General features: G+C 38.6%; 1 protein-coding gene across 3 annotated transcripts in view; it reads left to right on the forward strand.

Moving 5' to 3' along the window:
• Positions 1 to 22,075, forward strand: part of CLCA2 (chloride channel accessory 2) — a 39,081-nt gene that overhangs the window by 14,396 nt on the left and 2,610 nt on the right. The window contains exons 7-13 of one of the 3 annotated variants that reach the window (XM_021690151.1): positions 266 to 496; positions 1,319 to 1,496; positions 2,881 to 2,987; positions 5,405 to 5,629; positions 8,367 to 8,637; positions 11,646 to 11,816; positions 15,123 to 15,356. In XM_021690151.1, coding sequence (XP_021545826.1) covers positions 266 to 496; positions 1,319 to 1,496; positions 2,881 to 2,987; positions 5,405 to 5,629; positions 8,367 to 8,637; positions 11,646 to 11,816; positions 15,123 to 15,356 — 1,417 coding nt within the window. The remainder of the gene's footprint in view (positions 1 to 265; positions 497 to 1,318; positions 1,497 to 2,880; positions 2,988 to 5,404; positions 5,630 to 8,366; positions 8,638 to 11,645; positions 11,817 to 15,122; positions 15,357 to 22,075) is intronic. The other 2 variants (XM_021690152.1, XM_021690153.1) reach the window with 2 other exon arrangements.

Here is a 22,075-nt window from a genome sequence, read left to right on the forward strand (position 1 = left end):
AATATGTGTTCTTAGAGAGTGATAAATATGAACAGCTTGCTGGGGGCAGGGTTCTAAACCACTCCCCCCTCCTTGAAAAGCATTTATTTTTTGCAATTAATCAAACAAGATTCCAGCACTGCATCACTCTTTACAGCTCAAAAAATTACAATCTGACATTGCTAAATGATTTGCAGAAATATTTGCTGATTGAGTTGCTTAGTCATACTTTTGTCTACCAACCAAATGTTACTACTTTTCTTTATTTTTCCTTTTTGGGACATAGGCTGACAGACTCCTTCGACTGCAACAAGCAGCAGAATTTTACTTGATGCAGATTGTTGAAATTCATACCTTTGTGGGTATCATCAGTTTCAACAGCAAAGGGGAGATCAGAGCCCAACTACACCAAATTAACAGTGATGATGACCGAAAGCTGTTGGTTTCACATCTGCCTATGACTGTGTCAGCGGAAGCAGAAACCAGCATTTGCTCAGGGCTTAAGAAGGGATTCGAGGTACAGTAGAGCACCACAAGCCTCAAATCACCATCACTTTCCTTCCCTTCATTTTGTAGTTATCTGTTTTGGGGTTATCTGCTCTGATAACAGATTCTGATTGTTATCTGTTACAGTGTGGTCATAACAGCCTCAACTATAAGACAGTAGTGATGGATTATTTTTGAGATCAGGAACCATATCTTATTTACCATTAAACACCATGTGCCTAGCAAAGTACCTGTCACATAACAGTTGCTCAATAAACGCTTGTTGAAGGAATGAGTAAATAATAAATACAATGGCCAAGGCTGGGGGACTTCAGCATCATCTGGACATTTCTAACACTGTCTCTATCCATTCTGGGACTGTCCCAACTGTAGCCATTTTTACCCTTGGGTTTTCCAGTCAAAATCAGCATGTCTGGCTGCTGTGTATAGTCATTCTAGACCTATCTAATTCTATTGTGTAGTCAAGGTTGAGAACCACTGCTCTAAGTCCTCTTATTGGTCATTCACTGGATGTCAGAGGCAGTGATAACACATAAGAATGTGCTCCCATACCTCTATCATGGACCCTATTCTAAACCAGGGTCATGTTGTGATGATTCAAACAGGAAGAGTCCCTCTCTACAAGCAAACCAGCAATGGCACGTAGGGTGACAAGTCCTGTGATGAAGTGAGTTGAGGACAGAATGGGATGGGCACAGAGAGCAGCAAGCCACAGAGGACCTCAAAGACGCATACGCCTCATGGGTGGGGAATCTGGAATGAGTGAATTCTTCCGTTCAATAAGACAATTTGAATTATATTTCCTTCCAAATGACTGATACTCTATGTTCAGGTGGTTGAAAAACTGAATGGAAAAGCCTATGGCTCTGTGATGATATTAGTGACTAGTGGAAATGATGAGCATGTTGGCAACTGCTTACTCACCGTGCTCAGCAGTGGTTCAACCATTCATTCCATTGCCCTGGGTTCATCTGTGGTCAAAAATCTGGAGGAATTATCACGTCATACAGGTAAATATATTTCAAAAACCTTGTATTTTAGAGCATTTCCTTTAACTTGAATATTCAAAGCACAACCATGAAGCTCAGATTATGTCGATAGAATGTGTGGCTTAAGTGAAAAAAAATAGAAACAGTTATCTTAAGGAAAACAACATAAAAATCATTGTTAAAATCTGCCAAAATTTTGTGGATTTTTTTTTTTTTTTTAGAGAGGGGGGAGAGAGGAGTGGGGGAAGGGCAGAGGGAGAGGAAGACAGAGAATCCCAAGCAGGCTCCACGCCCAGTAAAGCTCAACGCTGGCCTCAATCTCAAAACCCTGAGATCATGACCTGAGCCAAAATCAAGAGTTGGATACTCAACCAACTGAGCCACCCAAATGCCCCAAATTTTGCTGACTTTTAAACATTTTCCTTAGAAGGTGCCAATTATATACATCCATTGAAAATATAATTTTATCATTTCTTTGTTAAACCAATCTGAGCATGTATAATCACAGAGCTAAAAATATGTTTAAGATTAAATGCACTAAGACTGTTGAATCTCAGATCTGTACCTCTGAAACAAATAATGCAATATATGTCAAGAAAAAAAAAAAAAAAGAAGATAGCAGGAGGAGAGGAATGAAGGGGGGGAAATCGGAGGGGGAGACGAACCATGAGAGACGATGGACTCTGAAAAACCAACTGAGGGTTCTAGGGGAGGGGAGTGGGAGGATGGGTTAGCCTGGTGATGGGTATTAAAGAGGGCACGTTCTGCATGGAGCACTGGGTGTTATGCACAAACAATGAATCATGGAACACTACATCTAAAACTAATGATGTAATGTATGGTGATTAACATAACAATAAAAAAAATTTTTAAAAGATTAAATGCACTAATTTCCATAAGGACACATACCATATTGTAAGATACATATTTTCTTTGTTCCAAATGAGGCATGGAATAATTTTACCTTCTATTCCTTAGTCAATAAAAATGAGTATTGCTGACTTAAAAACTGAAAGTTAGATTTTATTGAATTATCTTTGAAAACAATGTTATCAGAATATAAATGTAAATGTAAATATATACCAATGATAGATGGCAATTACCCTAGGCTCTCTACAAATTACCTTAATTACAAGACTATTTAATAAATATTTACTGAGTTTTTATCCTGTACCAGATAGACGTTTAGACCTTGACATTACAGCTGTGAACAAAACAGACAAAACCACTCACCTCTGAGCTTACCATGTGGCTGGTAGGATGCCACACAAAGCAAGTCAAGCACAACTCCTTCCCCAACACTAGCCCTCTTTCATAAGAAAGGTTGTTGGAAAAGACCTAACTTGTTATTTTTTTGTTTTATTTTATACATTTTAATCGTTAACATCCCAATCATGTATTTCAGGAGGTTTAAAGTTCTTTGTTCCAGATAAATCAAACTCCAACAGCATGATTGATGCTTTCAGTAGAATTTCCTCTGGAACCGGAGACATTTTTCAACAACGTATTCAGGTCAGGATTTCGTTGGTATTACACTTACAGATGGGGCTGCGGGGCAGGGAGAAGGAAGCAAGAAAAAGAGATGAATTGTGCTAACTGCCTCATTAACCTTATTTGAATATGGAATAATTCTTGCACAAAAGGCTTTTAATGAGCTTCTCTTTTTTTTTTTTTTAAGATTTTATTTATTTATTTGACAGAGAGCGAGAGAGGGAACACAAGCAGGGGAAGTGGGAGAGGGAGAAGCAGGCTTCCCTCCGAGCAGGGAGCCCGATGCGGGGCTGGAGCCCGATGCGGGGCTGGAGCCCGATGCGGGGCTGGAGCCCGATGCGGGGCTGGAGCCCGATGCGGGGCTGGAGCCCGATGCGGGGCTGGAGCCCGATGCGGGGCTCAATCCCAGGACCCTGGGATCATGACCCGAGCCAAAGGCAGACGCTTAACGACTGAGCCACCCAGGCGCCCCTTTTAATGAGCTTCTTGGTCTTCACTTTCACTTCACTTCACTTTTACCTGATGTCTGTTCTTCTCCACCCTAGGAATAATTTCCTGTAATTGCTACCTCAGCCTTTTAGGGTCTGGAAGCAGAGTGTGCTTCTTCCTAGTAGCTCAAACTGGGAGTGGAGGTGGGGTGGAAGTAAGGCCAAGAAGTAAGAAACCGTGTCTTTATTTTAGTTCTATAATAACTTTTCATCAGTCATAATCCTTTTTTGGCTTCTTTAAAAACTTCTTTGAAGCTCCTCCCTCATATTAACAGTATCAACTATTTCATTAAATTCTAAAAAATTTTAAATATCTCGTTGACTACTGCAATTTACTTGACTTTGCTCACAAAGGCTTCCTCTAATCGATTAAGCCATTTTCAAAAGGCCAAATTTTTTCTAAGTACTTTAAAGATATTTTGAACATAACTGAGGGTTTGGACAAAATTTTATCTGATGTTTCGTTACAGATGGTAAGTGAACCTGCCAAGTTAATGACTTGATATGAACAATGAAGGCAGTTAAATTATTCTTAGGAAATATTTAACATGAAGATTATATATATGTATTATATGTACACAGTAAGGCAATATCACAATTCCATCATTAGAAGTGAAAAAAGGTGAACCATAAATGAGAACATATATTATAAATTAGATTACACTGGGCTCTTCCAAATTATCTACCATGTGATTTCTTCTTTAATAATGTGAAATAAAAACAAAAGTTCAAAAAAGTTTTTTTAAAAATTTAACAAAATATTATTCATATGACTCAAATTAGCCTCATGTTCCCAAACTTGGCCACCTCTCCCCAGTTGTATGTCATTAGCCTCACTAGACTGTGGGCAGAAACTACATCTAAATCCCCTTCAACAGTGCAGGCCCAGCACAGAATGTGCCGCAGTAGTCAGCAGACCACAAACACTTGTAAAATGGACTTGAACAAATAATCCACAGTGTTTTTGCTGTCATCTACCAAAAATTTTATATGCTTCCCAAGTTTGAGCAATATTATAGAGCATTACACAGTGTGTTTATTTAATAAATAAAATTTTTAAGTTATTTATTGACTTGTGTCTGTAGTGACTACATAGTGATTAAATGTAGGGGCTCTGATGTCAGCCTGCCTGGGCTCTATCCCAGTTTCAGCTCCTTGCCATGTGACAACTAGACAAATGATTTCTCTAAGCCGCAGTCTTCTCAACTGTGAATGTGGATAACAACAGTACTCACTTCAGAGGGTTTTCATAAGGATTAAGTGAGATAATATATGTAAAGCATTTAGCACAGTGCCATCATCTGTTTGCACTCTGTATGTATTGTATGCACACACACACACACACGTGCACGTGGCTTATTGTGAATGGCTAAATAATTATTTTAATGTACCCAAGCCCCCGGAAACTCAGTGTTTTATTTCTTATTAAAATATATAAAAGTAGGGGTGCCTGGGTGGCTCAGTCATTTAAGAGTTGACTCTTGATCTCAGCTCAGGTCTTGATCTCAGGGTCGTAAGTTCAAGTCTCGCACTAGGCTCCATGCCCATAAAAGTATCTGGAGAGATAACATATAAATTAAACCGCTTAAGCACATTCACAAACAAAATTTTTTAAAAAGCTTGTTATTATAATTGCTAATCCGAGGCTACTATTGATTTGGATGAGAATTAGTATGAGAACAGCTAAAATCTCTCTGTAAAAAATAATGAAGTGACACTTGTATTAACCATAATAGACTATTTTATATCTTCTGTACTCCTATAATATACAATATTTTGCTTTGGTGAGGTATTTGTATGAAAAGTTATTTATCTAAATATAGTGCATGTCAGAACTAAATTATTTTTATTTTTGCCCATTTATTTTTGTTTGTCCAGAAGTAAAGAAAAAGATGGAATGTTTATGCCTACACTAGAAACTTTCACATATATGTGTATTTTCTTGAATAGCTTGAAAGTGCAGGTGAAAATGTTAAACCTCACCATCAACTGAAAAACACTGTGACCCTGGATAACAGTGTGGGCAATGACACTACCTTTCTAGTCACATGGCAGACCAGTGGTCCCCCTGAGATTGCATTATTTGATCCTAATGGAAGAAAATACTATGCAAATAATTTTACCACCAATCCAGCTTTGCAGACTGCTCGCCTCTGTGTTCCAGGAACTGCTAAGGTAGGTGTTGTGAGCTTGTTCATAATGACGACATTTACAAGTCAAGTACATAACTTTCAATCAAATCACATAATTAAATGCACTGTATAAAGAAATCCTATTCTGATGAAAATTTTACTTTAAATTCATATGAAGGCATTTTGTGAATGTTAAAAATGTAAGAGAAACAACTAAGTTATGTTCAAAACTTTAAATAATGGATACCAAAGTCTTCTCTCTTCAACAGTGGAAATTAGTATGTATGCAGTACAAATCATTTATTTTTGCTTACTTCCTTCTTTACAAAATTCACACATAGTTATCTATATGCTTAGTAAAAAAAAAAAAAACTCTACCTAGAATTTATAATATGAATATATGCAATACATATGGTTTTGAGTATCTTCTATGTGCTGGGTCTTGTTCTGGGTGCTTTACAATAAAATACCATGGTAGGAATAAGAACAGGTTACTCAGAGCATACAGGAATGATGCACAGGCTTCCAGGGAAGGTGACTGCTTCCTGGAAGTAAAAACATCAAAATGGAAATATGGAGGATAAAGAGACCAGAGGTGTCAATGACATTCTGGGCAGAGGAAATAGCACATAGAAACGCTCAGAAAGAAACAGAATATATTTCTTTATAGAACTACAAGTAGGTCAACATGGATGAACTACACAGCAGTATATAAGGTGGAGATTTAGGGGAAGGAAAGAGAGGAAGTGATGAGATTAGACACAAAGAGGAACCATGTCAGCAAGGGCTCTGTATGCCCGTAAAGGCAAGAAGAGCTTGAATCCTAAAGGGAAAGGAAATTGCTAGTGGTTCTCAGCAGGGTGGTGAATTGATGAGGTCCACCCATGCACTGCCTGAGTGCAGTCCTTCCCCAGCACCTTCGGCCCTCCCCACTCCCAGATCCCTGTTGCAGCCTCTCCTAGGATTTCCCTGCCTCTGTTTCACCTCTACCCCAGTGATTCTTCTAAAGTATGAATCTGATCAAGCCTATCTCCTATTCAAACTAATTGGTGGTCTCAGGATAAAATCTATGTGGTTATGTTACATATCAGGCAGTTTATGTTCTAACTTTTGCCCAAGCTTATTTCTTAACCCTCTTCCCAAACATTCTCTGCTCTGCTCCTCCTTACTTTTCTCTCAATTCATCATGTTCTTTTCACATCATGTTCTTTGCACAAGAGCCAAGAACATTTTACCTACTTTTTGCTGCCTTTGCCTGACCTGTTAGTCTGCACGAGGTGTCCTACAGCAAAACACACATTACACCCAAAGAGAAGGTTTTGATATGGCGATTTGTACTGTTTGTTACTAATGTTATGATTCCAAAAAAAAAAAGAGAATAAATAGATGATCTTGATACTTGAATTATGACTTCACAGGAAAATGGCCAAGCTCATGAATCCCAATGAAGAAGGCTGACTAGGGTGTGGTGGCATCTTAATTTTCCACGTTGAGTCACAACTTAACCCCTTGCTGCTTTCTCTTTCCCCTAGAGCTGTACTGTGTTCCTCCTGTTACTTCTAGGGTTTAATAAGAAGCAACAGTGGAGTGCCTGGGTGGCTCACTCAGTTAAGCCACCAACTCTTGGTTTAGGTTCAGGTCATGATCTCGCAGTTGTGAGACTGAGCCCTGAGTTGGGCTCTGTGCTGGGCATGGAGCCTACTTGAGATTCTCTCTCTGTCCCCCCCTGCCCCTCCCCCAGCTTGTGTATGCTCTCTCTCTCAAAAAAAAAAAAAAAAAAAAGAAGCAACAGCAAGAATGGGGAAGAAAGGGATATTTATATATAATCTTATCCAAAGAACAAATTTCTGTTATTTATAGTTTAAGCTTTTTTTCTTTCTGACATTCTTTTGCAGGTTTCCCCCAGGCAGCCTAGACAGGCAAAAGAGAATGGCATTTAGCAATATTTCTACAAATCACTCAACACAGGCATTGTAGAATCCTGACTTATTAAAAAACAGTGTTCCTTTTCTTGGTCTCTAATAGTGTATGTGGGTTAAGTGGTTTGAGATTTCTGGATATTCAGGGTGGGGGTTGAGGGACATGAAGGAACGATACGACTTCTTTTTAATCCAGTTATTCACATAAATCATAATTGTCCACTTAATTTGCTATAATTTTCTCAACTGTAGAAAAGGAATAAAAACATGGAAATGTCTTTTGGGTGAAGGGGCTCAAGTTAATATTTGCAAAATACTTTGAAGCTGGACACTTATCATTATCTTCCAAAAATGTGAATTAAAATATGTCCTCCCCACAAATAAGTTCATGGTATAATTCCCTAAGAAGTTACCTAACAATAGGGCGCCTGGGTGGCTCAGTTGGTTAAGCGACTGCCTTCGGCTCAGGTCATGATCCTGGAGTCCCGGGATCGAGTCCCGCATGGGGCTCCCTGCTCGGCGGGGAGCCTGCTTCTCCCTCTGACCCTCCCCCCTCTCATGTGCTCTCTGTCTCTCTCATTCTCTCTGTCTCAAATAAATAAATAAAATCTTTAAAAAAAAAAAAAAAAAAAAAAAAAAGAAGTTACCTAACAATAAAAGTGGGTTGTGCTGTGAAAGCCATGTAAATAATGAATTGTTAAACTAATATTACTTTCCCTGACATTCTTCTGTAGTTACTTCAGAAAATGCAGCATCAACAAAACAAGGATTAAAGCCCCTAGGAGCTCAGACTTATGCTTTAAAATTAAGGGTTGATTTTTTTCTTCACATTTGACAAAACAAAAAGGCTTTGTTTTGCAGCCTGGGCTCTGGACCTACACACTGAACAATACCCACCATTCTCTTCAAGCCTTGAAAGTGACAGTGACCTCTCGTGCCTCCAGCTCAGCCATGCCCCCTGCTACTGTGGAAGCCTTTGTGGAAAGAGATAGCACCCGTTTTCCCCAGCCTGTGATGATTTATGCAAATGTGAGAAAAGGGATTTATCCCATTCTTAATGCCACTGTTACTGCTGCAATTGAGCCAGAGGCTGCCGATCCTGTTGCACTGGACCTTTTTGACAATGGAGCAGGTAACAAGGAATGTCATGTCATTTTTCATGCTCTCGAGAGCTGTTGTTGTGTTATGATGCTGCAGTATCAATCTTAAGCTTACCTGTAAAAGTCCTTCAATTCAATTATTTTTCTCATCAAATCTTTTGAGATTCTCAAGTCCTCAAGAGAGTCACTGACATACTGAGTAGCTACAGGTCACATCTGCACAAGGAAAGAGAATGTGAACTTGGGAAGAGTCTCCTTGAGGTTCCTCAGTGTGGCTGTGGGGTGAACAAAAGGGTGGGAGGAAGTAGCTTGACACCTAGGTCTTTATTTGGCCAGTGACACTAGCAACTCACTGAGGTCACACAGAATAGGCTTTTATGTCCTTGTGACATGCCCATATTCCTCTAAGATTCACCAGCTGTATTATTCACTGAAATAATAAGATTGGACAATTAAAATAGCAAATGAAAACCCAAGAAGTAAGATGCAGCGGTGGTCTCCTCAGGCCCAATAGTGAAGAGAGAATTAGAAACTGAATTTGTGAACTGGGAGATAACCCCAGACTATTCTTTAGCCAAGTAGTAGGGTTGATAAGAGGGAAGAGCCAGTGCATTTACATGTATGATTTGCTCACAAGATGACCAGGCCAGCAAGCCTAGTGGAATCATGACAGAGATTTTTCCACCACGGGGAAAACAAAGTAAAAGAAAACAAAACCCTACTTCAAGAGCTCATTCTACACATTCTACATCATACCTCACAGACAGCACAGCATCAGGCCAGGAAATAGCAGCTCCTAGACTCTTTCTGACTAACTTTTTGTCTTAAAAACAAACTCCTTTGTTGTTTTATCTTTTCTGTTCTGTTCTTTCCCTAAACTACATTCTCAGAAGGACAATAGGCCTCAAAATCTAATGTGGGCAGCCACAAGTGTTTGATCTACTAATAAAACCATACTCCTGCACTCAGGTGTTTCCAAGATAATTATTTTTCAAGAGTCTTAGGTTTGGCAACCCGTTAGCATCTTGCCATGGCAATCTTGTATGACATTTATGAAACAAATTTCATTCAAAGGATTTTAGTCCAAATCTACCTCAGAGGGACACCAGAGAAGTCCTCTCATTTTGTCTGTTGGAATGGATCCAAATGAACGTCTCATGCTCTGATTGCTTATCCATGGCTACACCTTTTAGTTTCTGTATATAGTCCAAAAATGCACTTTCCAGAATGCTTCCCCTTTGCTTCAGCCTGTGGGCTGGCCTGGAGAATAGATCCTGTTCTCTTAGGAGAGATCACCTGAGTCAGCTCAACAGCTTTTATATTTATTCCCTGGAACCATTTTATTTATTTGATGTCTAAATTTATACTCTAGGGGCGCCTGGTGGCTCAGTCGGTTAAGCGTCAGACTCTTGATTGTGGCTCAGGTCGTGATCTCAGGGTCATGAGATTGAGCCCAGCGTTGGGCTCTGCACTGGGCATGGAGCCTGCTTAAGATTCTCTCTCTCCCTCTGCCCCTCCCCCTGCTCACATTCTCTCTCTCTTTCTCTCAAAAAAAAATTATACTCTAATGAAAGAAACAATGGAAAGTATTGCTTAAGCGTCAAAGTGTAAATTTAGGGCTTGTTTTTTTCCCCAATACTTAACACACATGTAAATGGCTAACACTTATTCTTATAATGGAAGCAGTATTTATCTGCTGCCAAATTCATGAACAATAATAAAATGTACACTTATGAAGCCCTTTATAATTTAAAATGTGCTTTCTCATGAACATTCTGAGATAATCAACACAACAGCCCTGTGAGATAAGTTTTCCCCATTTTATAGATGAGAAAACTGAGGCTCAGAGAGATTGTTTCACAGCTACTGAGTGGTGGATCCAGACCTTAAAACCAAGTCCCACGACCCCCAAGCTAGTGTTCTTTCCCATTTCTTTCTAACTCAGGGATTAAAAGAGGTGGGGGTAGTAACTGTGGCACAGAGTTTTTCCTTTATCATTTCTTAACAAATAGATAGACCTGATTAATCAGTAAACCTCTAAATACCAACATTTTATTTCTTTCCAATAGATAAAAAATTTCTAGACCTACTATCATAATAAGTTGCTCAGCACTTTTTATTTTAATTCAATATACTCCTACTTTTCTCATATTAAGGAGCAGTCCTGCCTCTGCAGTAGGGATTTGAGAGCACTTTAGTGGTGATACAGTGCTAAGGTCCAAGGCTGAGTATGTGGTGTGAACTAACTCGAGGAAAGGACAAGCCATTTGCCCAGGGTGGCCACCTGCACTTGAAGAGTGAAAGTGTTCTGCACTTGGGCTAAGCTATACCTCCCACTGCTACCCTGGAGTCTGGGCCTCCCCACCATTCAGTTGGACTTGGTTTGGAATTGAACTGCTCTTCAAGGAAAGAAGTCTAGCTCTGGCCAAGCTTTCCAAATGCCTCCTGAAGCAAAGCACAGTGGATGGAACCAAAGCCTGTCAAACCCCATTCAGCAAACCCCTCAGAATCTAGAACAACAGTTCCATGTTACCTTCTAATGAGGAAATTAAATAATTTCACACTACTTTATCAACTACCAGATTTTTTTTTTCATCAGGGCTGCAGGATGTTTATAAATCCCTTGAAATTGTATGAAATGTGTATATGTGCATCTATATTTGTTTCCTGGAACAGAATAGCTTTTATCTCAAAAGAGTCTGTAACCATAAACAAAAAGAATATGCTTGATTTCCATGAAAAATTAGTATTATTTTCAGTGATAAGAAGGAGAGCTCTAAAGGTGGTTATTATATGCTTTATGAGCACTGAAGCACAACTCATTCACCTTCAGAAAATAATTTTTCGGAGGTTAAGGAATCACAGGGAGAAGTTAAGGAGCCATTGGATTTTAATATTAAAAGTAGCTATGACCATGATCGGATTTGCTAAAATGGGAAGAAGGAAGGGAATAAAGCTTATTATTTAATGATTTAATTAAATATTAGTAATCAACTGTGATGACAAGTGGTGACATTGAGCTTTCTTTTTATATATGCAGGTGCTGATATTATAAAAAATGATGGAATTTACTCGAGGTATTTTTTCTCCTTTGCTGTAAATGGCAGATATAGCTTGAAAGTGCATGTCAGTCACTCCCCCAGCATAAGCGGCCTAGCCTACTCTATTCCAGGGAGTCGTGCTATGTATGTACCAGGTTACATAGCAAACGGTAAGAATCATGAGCACTGTTATGTAACAGCATTTAACGTATATATCGCTGGTCTGTGTGTGTGTGAGAGAGAGAGAGAGAAGAGTAAAAGAGAGATGGAATTTCAAAACCCTTTATGCTTAAGTCAATGTATAATTTGTGCTATCTCTTCAATCCTCAGTGGTTCAAGGTAGTCAATCAAGAAGGCAATAGATAATTCCCACAGATATTCCATAGATATTTGTTCATTTTAGTCATTATTTTGAACTCTTTCTTGTGGCTGTTTCATCAGAATTACTAACAGTTAAAGAGATTTGTTGATTTTTTTCTCATTTATAGCTCCTGTATTTCCTCTATAGAGGTTTAGGCAAGAAAAAGAGGCAAAAGTAGTTAGCAGTTGAAAGAAGGAAGCAAACAGCCCAAACAATCCACACAAAAAATGAGTTCCTGAATAAATATGAGTTTGGATGTTACAGACAACTGAGTGATTCCTGAAGATGTCCTGTCTTCCTTCAAGAGAAAAGCACCAAATAAATAGAAGATATACATCTTTTCTTAACACCATTATTATAGTTCCCAAAGGGAAGCAGTGGTTAAAGTGTAACAGACAAACAAAAATATGCTATAATCATTTTAAACAATCTCAAAAAAGTTTCTAAACATTATTTCCCAAACTGCAGAATCTTTATGAATACTTTTCATGAATTTTAGCAGCTATAATTAATCATAACTATTTCATAACATGATTCTATATTTTTGGTCTTTATGTACTTTTAAGTAGAAAATAATCAAGATGTTCCACTGAATTTGCATGTCCTGATAATTTTAGTTTTTCCTAAAACATAATTTACTCTCCTATGTATTTACTTTGGGTTACTTCAAAACCAGTGTAAATCAAATTGCAAGGTAACATGATTTTATTGCATAGATATGATTTCGCATCTAGCTATAATAGTTATAAATAAATATTCCTTCTTTCATTTATACCTCAAACATTTTTGAAGGCTTACTAGGTGACGGGCTTAGTCCTAGGAACTTGGGATAGATAGCAGGTAGAATAAGACTTGATTCCTACTGAGGAACTCAAAGGTTACTGTCTTGTCTAGTATCTTTCTAAAATCCTGAGTTTAAAGGATACACATTATCAGCATCTGGTATACAGTGAGATTAGAAAAGTAATATTCAACTGTCCTTTCATCTGTGTATTTTGTAGAGGCTCTTAGCAGCATAGAAAGAAAAAGCTAGGTTTCCCTAGGCATGTCTACTACACATAACATTCACTTTATCAGCTCACTTTTAGAAGACCACCTTGAGCACACACTTCATTAAATAATGGGAGCTGCTCTATTTTCATGCCACCAAATCCCGAGACACAGCAGTGTCTGCATCCTTCTCCTCTCCAAAGGCCAGTGTCTCTACGGGATCTGCTCTGGATCCCATCCAGAGGACTTGAGATCTCACCCTTGCATGGTCCCACTCTACCGACACCTCTGAGCAGCATTCAAGCATGATTTATCATCCCATATTTAAAAAAAATTCTATTGTTGGTCTCCCCTCAGATACTGTCCACCTCCCTGTCATCGACTTCCTTGACATTAGTCTAAACCTGCTGCCTGCACTTTGACACCTCCAATTTATGACTCTGTTCGCCACAATCTGACTTCCACCCAAACTCCCCAAAACTGGAATGGCTCTGGGCCTAGTCACCAGTGACCACTCTGCTGTTAAATCCAAAGAATACATGTCAGTCCTCAGCAGTGTCTGAAACAGCTGATTGATTTTGCCTTTGTCATCTCCTGGCTTCTACAATTACCTCTTATGTTCTGGAATTTTTTTTGTTTTGTTTTTTGGTCAGGCTCCTTTTCCAGCTCCTCCTTTTCTATCAAGCCTCTAAGTGTTGGCAATTCTCAGAGCTCAGGCCTAACCTTCTTACCCTACCATCTGGAGCCACTCTACCTGGGTTTGGAACCTCGCTCCTCCATGTACTGCTAGCTGTATGACTTTGGGCAAGTTACTTAGTTTCTGTTTGCTTCAGTTGCATCATCTTGAAAAAGGGGGGGTAATAACTGTACCTTCCTTACAGCATTGCTAGGAAAATTAAGTAGCTGATACATGTAAGATACTTAAATAAGTACCTGGCAAGTAGTAAGCCAGGCACTCAATAAATGCTATTTATCATTACAGTTGAAATTGTTATTAGGTAACCTCATTAACCCATATGGCTTTAATAATATCTATATGCCTATAACTTCCCAATTGATAAGTTCAAAAATATTAAATCTAGATAAAAACCTCTCTTTTGGTTTTTATGTCTAACTGGCTCCTTGTCATCTTCAGTTAAATGTTATAAAGGAATCACAAACCTTGTAACTTACATTTTCAGTCTTTTTCCCTTTAGCCTGCTTCTCTTCCCAAGTTGCTCATTTTAGAAACTTGGGAGCTGTTTCTTTTTCTTTTCTTTTTTTTTTTTTCTACCAACTTTCCTTCACCATTCCATACTCAAACCTATCACCAGCTTTTACTGATTTTATCTCCAAATCACATCTCAAACTGCCTACTTCTTTCCTCCTCCCCACTGTTGTCACCCAACCCACCCTGCCATGTCCCCCTGTCTGGACTGTTGCAGTGGCTGTCTTAATGGCCCACTGCTTGCTGTGCTAGAACCCATTCTTTAACGAGAGCAGCCACAGTGACCTGTTAGAAAGTAAATGTGATCATGTCACTGCTCTGCTTCCCCACAGCTCATAAGATTAAACTCTAAAATCATTAGAGTGGCCTGCAAGGCTCTCTAGGAGCTTCTCTCTCTGGTCTTATCTCCAGCTATTCTCGTCCTTGCTTTAATTAAATTTTTCTAATTTGCAGGGCTCTTTAGGAACTCAGTTTATAAACCTGTTCCCTCTGCCTGAGATATTATTACCTCCACTCTGCCTGGCTGACTCCTACTCACCCTTTAGGATGCCTTTAAATATTACTTCCTTGATACCACTACAAATTATGTATCTGTGTTATTTTTCTTCACATCACCCTGCCCTTTTTCTTTCTTATGTTTATCATGACTTATAGTTTTATTGGTATGACTATAAATCCCAAGAGGAATACTCTTTTGTCTGTGATTACTGCCTTCAAAATATTTATTTAGTGAAAGGATGGATGAATGAATGAATGAATGAACAAACGAATGAATGAATTGTGGAATAAACAAACTCAGTTATTCTAAGGATGTAGTAAAGAAAAAAAGGTTTTAAAATGTCTCCTCAGAATCTCTCAAAAACAAGCTACTCAGGAGATTGTCATTTGTGGTTTTGGCCATTCTTTTCTTGGTCACAGGCAGCATTCAGATGAATGCCCCAAGAAAATCCGCGGGCAGGAGTGAGGAGGAGCCAAAGTGGGGCTTTAGCCGAGTAAGTTCAGGAGGCTCCTTTTCCGTGCTAGGAGTTCCAGCTGGCCCCCATCCTGACGTGTTTCCACCATGCAAAATTACTGACCTGCACGCTGTCGAAGTGGAAGAGGAGGTGACTTTATCTTGGACAGCACCTGGAGAAGACTATGATCAAGGCCACGGTAGGTTTCTTGCTTCACTACCTGTATTTCTACAAGGTGGCATTTCCAATAACTATGTCAGGGGTTAGCTGGGTAAAAATAGCTTTGGGGGCTTCAAGCTGACAAAGCTGCAGAGGATTGTCATGAAAAGCTTTGAGTTGTTGATGGGGCCTTATATGCTAGAGGTAGGAATGGGAGCTCATCAGCTCCCCAGAATTGAGAAGGCCCTGGTAAACGAACTGACACTGATCATCTAGAAATCTTGATTGGAAACATAAATACCATATGCAAGAGTAGTTTAGTCTACAGAAGGGTTCTGCATTACAGAGCATGGGCTTCCAAATACTGGAGGTATTTAGTTTTCTGCAGATTAGATAGTGGATAGTGAATTCAAAGGTTTACAAGTCAGGGTTAGGGGAATAATTCCCGTAAGTCATGCAAAACTTGGTGCGTTTTCCACCCCCACTTGTGGCCATCACTTTTGTTAGGGAGACTAGACCCAGTTTCATTATGTGGGCTTCCTTATCCTTGTGTGGGTGGACACTGATGAAGTTCTTTCTTAACATTCCCTTTTCTAAGGCCTACACCAGGTTCAGGCTTCCAGCACCATTTCTGGATCCCTGTAGCAACTCAACAAAATAACTTTCCTCAGAGAATAACTTTTCTAACAGCTTTGCCATCACCAGAACATGGTTATCATTGGTTATATATTAAATAACTTATTTCCTGTTGCCTCTGATTGAGATGCCTGTAGAAACCAACCTTCTCTACTAAAAGCTTATTTTGTCAATATCAGTCAATAACACTGACCACCTTGGGCCTTTGCCAGTCTTGCTTCCAACCTGGGTCATCTTTATCTGGCTTATAATTCTCTATCATCCATTTACTACATTCACCAGAAAGCATCTCAATTACAAATAATTTTGTGCTGCTGAGGAACATCAGTATTGTCGCTTTGTCTTCCAGTTCTTTTATCAAAATCTACCCCTTCTTGTCAGAGGAGAAGGAAGTGAAATACTTCACACTCTGAATTAAGGATTCTCCTAATTTAAAGATTGGAGATGTGCAATGATTGAAACTCTGGGATGGATATGTCCTTTGTATAAAGGAAAAAACTGTAACTTACATGTCAGGAAAAAATTGTTCCCACTCTGGCTTTAAAGCCAGCTGTTTGACCTTTGGCCAGTTGCTTAGCTTCCATTGGCCTCCGTTTCCTTATATAGAAAATAGGGCTACAAATATTTATTTCATAAGGTATCATAAAGAGGAAATGAAGTGACATATATAAAATCAGAGGGGGAAGAGAAAGTATTCCAAGTTTACTGGGCTGCTGGTTTGTTTAGCTACTGCCTTCTCTAACATTTAGAGTAAGGAGCCACAAACGCTCCCATCTGTATTTAAAGGTAAGAGTGGTGCCACCTAGTGGCACCTAGTGAGAACCGTGTTCTCACTCCTTCCTCAGTGCCTCAGAAGCCCCCAGTGTGCTGAAAGAGACAAATGCCAGCTCAGGCTCCCATTACTACTGGAAACTGTTCCTCTGAAGAGCCCTAGTTATTTCAACTACACTGCTGAAGTATAAGAGTAGAAAGAAAGTGTGCAGTGTTAGTGGTTATTAATGGCTTGAAAAGAAGAGATACAACCATATGGGACTTTAGAATTGGTATCACAGTCGGCCTTAATCAAGGGAATAGAAAGATCTTCATGCAACTTCACTGATGAGCAGGATGCTTGAAGCAGATCTGGCTTGTTATAATATCAAAACCATAAAACACAAAAGATAAGTGGGGGGGATGCCTGGATGTGTATTAAGTTGCTGAAATTATTCTCATAACTGATTTGATGACTCAGCAATGGCAAAATTGACCAATTAGTCATGAATAGACCAACTAGCAAATAGGCACCTGTTTAATCCATAAACATGTGCTTTCAGTCCCTATTTTTTCCCCACAAATTATTGTCTAGAAAGGCATTGTCCTCACCTCTATGGCCAGAGTTAAAAATAATGGGGGCATGTCTCTGGCTTTACAATTATTAAAAATGTGACTATTCTTAAGAACCTTGTTAGCAATAAGTGAATATCTCATATATGGACAAGCATATCAGTATTTATCCAGATGGCAGCTCTTTACTATACACATTATCCTAGAAAAAATGACCAATTATGTGGAATAAACAAAATATTATCAGATCACCATTATGTATACAGGCTAGGCATTACGGAAATGGGTTACTTCCTTGGGTTTTCATTAAAAGTCTGGGGTAAAATAATTGCTAAAACTGAGTACCAAGCATGTTCTGCATCTCCTTTGTATTTTTTTTTTAGAAATTAGGGACACTTGGGTGGCTCAGTCTGTTAAGCATCCACCTTCGGCTCAGGTCATGATCCCAGGGTCCTGGGATGGAGCCCTGCATTGGGCTCCTTGCTCAGCGGGGAGCCTGCTTATCCCTCTGCCTGCCACTCCCCCTGCTTGTGTTCTCTCTCTCTCTCTCTCTGTCTCTCTGACAAATAAATAAAATATTAAAAAAAAGAAATTAAAGTGAAAATATATTTACTAAGCTACTATTAATGCCCAGCACAGCACTAAACATTATATAAGCATAATTTAAGATGGTCCTTGCACTCCAAGAATTTATAATTGCATACTGAGAAAAAAAGGCATAAAATGGTCAAAACCCACAGTTTAACACAATGCCATTTGTATGGTTTGGAAGCCACAGAAATTAAAAGGCTGTAGAGATCAGTGTGTGGGGGAGCAGAGAAGCCAGGTTCTTACACCAGGGGCCTGGGCAGAGCCTTTGGAGGGGGGCCAGACTCCAAAAAGCACCAATATTGTACCTCCTTCCCTGCACTGACTACCTTCCCTACGAGCCGAACAGCCTGACTTTCACACTCTTCCTCTGACATCATTTCATCATGTTCTTATACAACTATTGTGACAACTTACTATCTTTAAAAGTTGTTGAAAATGTGCTGCTTCTGAAGAAGCTATTCAGTGACAGCAACTGTTCTTCTCACGACCCCCTCCTCTAACCCTCAGTTATACTACTAAGCTGGAAGAACAGTGAATGTAGGAGAGACCTAAAATAATCCTTAGGGGATGAATTGTATTTCAAATGAAGAGAGGAAGTAGCAACTGTTGACAGTTGAGAGAACTCCCTGAAGATGGGACCAAGTCTTCAACTTCCTGTCTTGGTCCTCAGTCCAAGCCCAGTGCTTTCCCTACTAGGAATCTACTGGTAAAGATGCTAATGAAGATGAAAGCCTCAGTAACTGGAAAAGTAGCACAGTTATTGGGAAATAAGAAATAGGAGGGAGGGTAGCCAAGTGGGAGGCTGCACGGCATAGTGCTAAGGGATTGGGCTTTGGAATCAGACACACCACCTGTTACCTGTGTAACCTGAGGCATACTTAATTTCTCTCAACTTCTGATTATTAATCTGCAAAAGCAGATGGTAAGAGTAGCTATCTCAGAGCATTGTTAAGAGAATTGAACGCAGTGAGGCACAGAAAGGGATTAAAACAGTGTCTGGTCCATACTAAGTGTTCAGTAAATATCAGCATTTGTAACATTTTGGAGACAGAAGGGATCTTAAAGATGTGCTAGCCTGACCCCCTTGTTTCAAATGTAAGGGAATGACCCTGAGAGTTTAAGTGTCTTGCCAAGGCCATAGAGTTACTTTCATTTGCTAAAATATACTGTGAAAAAAGAGTTAAAGACCAAACCTAGAGATATATACCTAAGAGGTCAAAGATGCAGAACCAGCCTGATTTCTTTTTCTCACAAGGAGAGAGGGAACATAACAAGTACTGTAAATGGAAGGTGTTTCTCCATGAATGTGTGAGCTGAGTTTGAGTCTTTGCAGTTGCTCTAGGTGCTCATGGTAGAAAGTAATGGGATTTAGAGTTGGAAGAAATGAGTTCATTTCCAGCACTACTATTTCCTAACTATTCACCATGGTAGCACATTTAACTTCCTGAGTCCTTACTTTTTATTTTAAAATGAGATGATTAATTTCACCCAGAGAGAGCTGTGGATGTGGAAAATCTTTGTCAATGCTCAGGCTTATGAAATATTACTTGTTTCATTATCTAGAAGACTCTGGGAAAGCACTATGGAGAGGGCTTTCTCCAGAGAGAACAACGGACATAGGAACAATGGATATGTTCCACTGTGAGTATAGAGTGGATGGTCAGCCTAGCTTCTCACCCATATCTGTCCTCCTATATTTGAACCACAGCAGGAAGCAACTCCGCTCCAAGTGGGTTCACTCAGGGGGAATTGGCTGATTGATAAATTTGAATATACAGCCTATTTTGTTTTGACAACCTTCTCTAAGGGTGCTTTATTCTAATTACTACTCAGGAATAGAAATAGTCTCACTATCAAAAATTATTATAGATTTGGAAACTGTTCAAAAACATAGTTATCAAAATATTTTCATTTTTTAATTAAAACTTGGAATGCCCTATGGTTTTCATTCCTCAGAATAAAATCCTCCTTTGAAGCTGCTCTATTCATTGTTAAATCTAATTTTGACCATTTTAGATAAGAATTATGATATTATTAGAGTGGGTTAGTACTACAGGTGGCTTCCATTTTTTGCATAACTATTTGTTATTCATAATTTTATTTTTGAGTTGGTAATACATTCACATGATTGAAAATCAAAACAGCACAGCAATGTGAATGTAACACTTAAAAAGTACTGAACTATACCCTGAACTGTACACATTAAAAATGGTTAAGATGATAAATTTTGTTATGTGTATCTTACTCCAATTTTGAAAAATCAAAACAATATAAGGAAAATCAAAATAATAAACTTCCTGCCCTCAGCTCCTCCAAATTTAGCTGTTCTATAACATGCAGTTGTTTTTTAAATTATCATAGTCTGCCTTGAATTAATGTCATACCACTTCACATATAATGTGAGACTCTTTCAAAAGTATAATTCCTTGTACCCTCTGCCATCTTTTGTGGTCCTGCTATCATACATATATATTTTTTTTAAGATTTTATTTATTTGCAAGAGAGAGCATAAAAGCAGGGGGAGGGTCAGAGGGAGAAGCAGACTCCCTGCTGAGCAGGGAGCCCGATGCAGGACTCGATCCTGGGACTCCAGGATCATGACCTGAGCTGAAGGCAGTTGCTTTAACCAACTGAGCCACCCAGGCGCCCTGCTGTCATATATTGTACTGCTACATTTTTATAAAGCCCACAATGCATTGTTATGGCTTCTGTTTTAAACAATCAGTTGTCTTTTTGATAAATTTTAAGGAGAAAAAAATGACCCTTTTTTGTAACCCATATAGTCACCATTTCTAGTCTTCTTCCTTCCTGTAGGTCTGAATTTTTATCTATCATCATTTACCTTGTAGCTCAGGTCTTCAGGTGAAATTCTCTCAGGATTCAATTATGTGAAGATGCGTTCATTTCGCATTAAGTTTTAAAGTACATTTTCACTAGATATAAAATTCCAGGGCAAGAGATTTTTCTTTCAGTACTTTAAATATGTTATTTCATTATCTTATGGCCCCAATTTTTTTTCTGATGAGAAGTCCGCTATCATTCTTACTATTATTCTCCTAAGTATAAAGTGTCTTTCTTTCCCTTTGGCTGATTTAAATTGTTTTTATCTTTGGTGTTCAACAAATTAAATGTGATGTGCCTAAGTGTGGTTTTCCTGATACATATTCTGTTTGGGGATTGCTGAGTTTCCTGGATCTGTATTCTTTTTGACCAGATTTGGAATATTTCCAGCTAATATGTCTTCAAAAAATTTCTATTCTATTCTTTTTCTTTTCTTCCTGGCTAATATTGATATGATATGATATGATTATATTACATATTACATTATATATTATATTATACCCGCATACACTAAATGGATATGTCAGTATATCACAAAGATCACTGAAATTCTGTTCAATTTTTCTCTTTTGTCCTGAGTGCTACAGTTTGATTTTTATGGACTTGTCTTCAAGCTTATTGATTTTTTTCTTCTGTTGTGTCCAATCTGCTATTAATCTTCTCAAGTGAATTTTGTCATTCTGTTCTTTTTCCAATTCTAGAATTTTCATTTTCTTCTTTTTTTAAGTTTCCATGTCTCTCCTCAAATTTTCCATCTCTTCATTCACTATATACAACTTGTCCTGTTGACTTTTAACATATGCATCATGGTTATTTTATTTTATTTTTTTAAGATTTTATTTACTTATTTGACAGAGAAAGACAGAGAGAGAGCACAAGCAGGTGAAGCGATAGGCAGAGGGAAAGGGAGAAGCAGGCTCCCTGCCTGATGTGGGGCTTAATCCCAGGACCCTGGGATCATGACCTGAGCTGAAGGCAGACGCTTAATCAACTGTGCCACTCAGGCACTCCTCATCATGGTTATTTTAAAGTCCTTGGCTATTAATTTCAAATCTCAGTCTTTTGTGACTCATTTTATTTCCTGATATTTTTCTTGACTATATATTACATTTTCTACTTCTTTGCATGTCTGGGGATATTTTTTTATTGTATATTGGGCATGTGGTAGTAAATTATAGACTCTGGAATCTGTTATATTCTTCTGAAGAGTTTTGAAACCTTTTCTTTCTTTTTTTCTTTCTTTTTCTTTTTCTTTCCTTTCCTTTCCCTTTCTTTCTTTCTTTCTTTCTTTCTTTCTTTCTTTCTTTCTTTCTTTCTTTCTTTTCTTTCTTTCTTTCTTTCTTTCTTTCTTTCTTTCTTTCTTTCTTT

Source organism: Neomonachus schauinslandi, chromosome 4 (assembly GCF_002201575.2).
Source record: "Neomonachus schauinslandi chromosome 4, ASM220157v2, whole genome shotgun sequence".
NCBI classification, from domain to species: domain Eukaryota; kingdom Metazoa; phylum Chordata; class Mammalia; order Carnivora; family Phocidae; genus Neomonachus; species Neomonachus schauinslandi.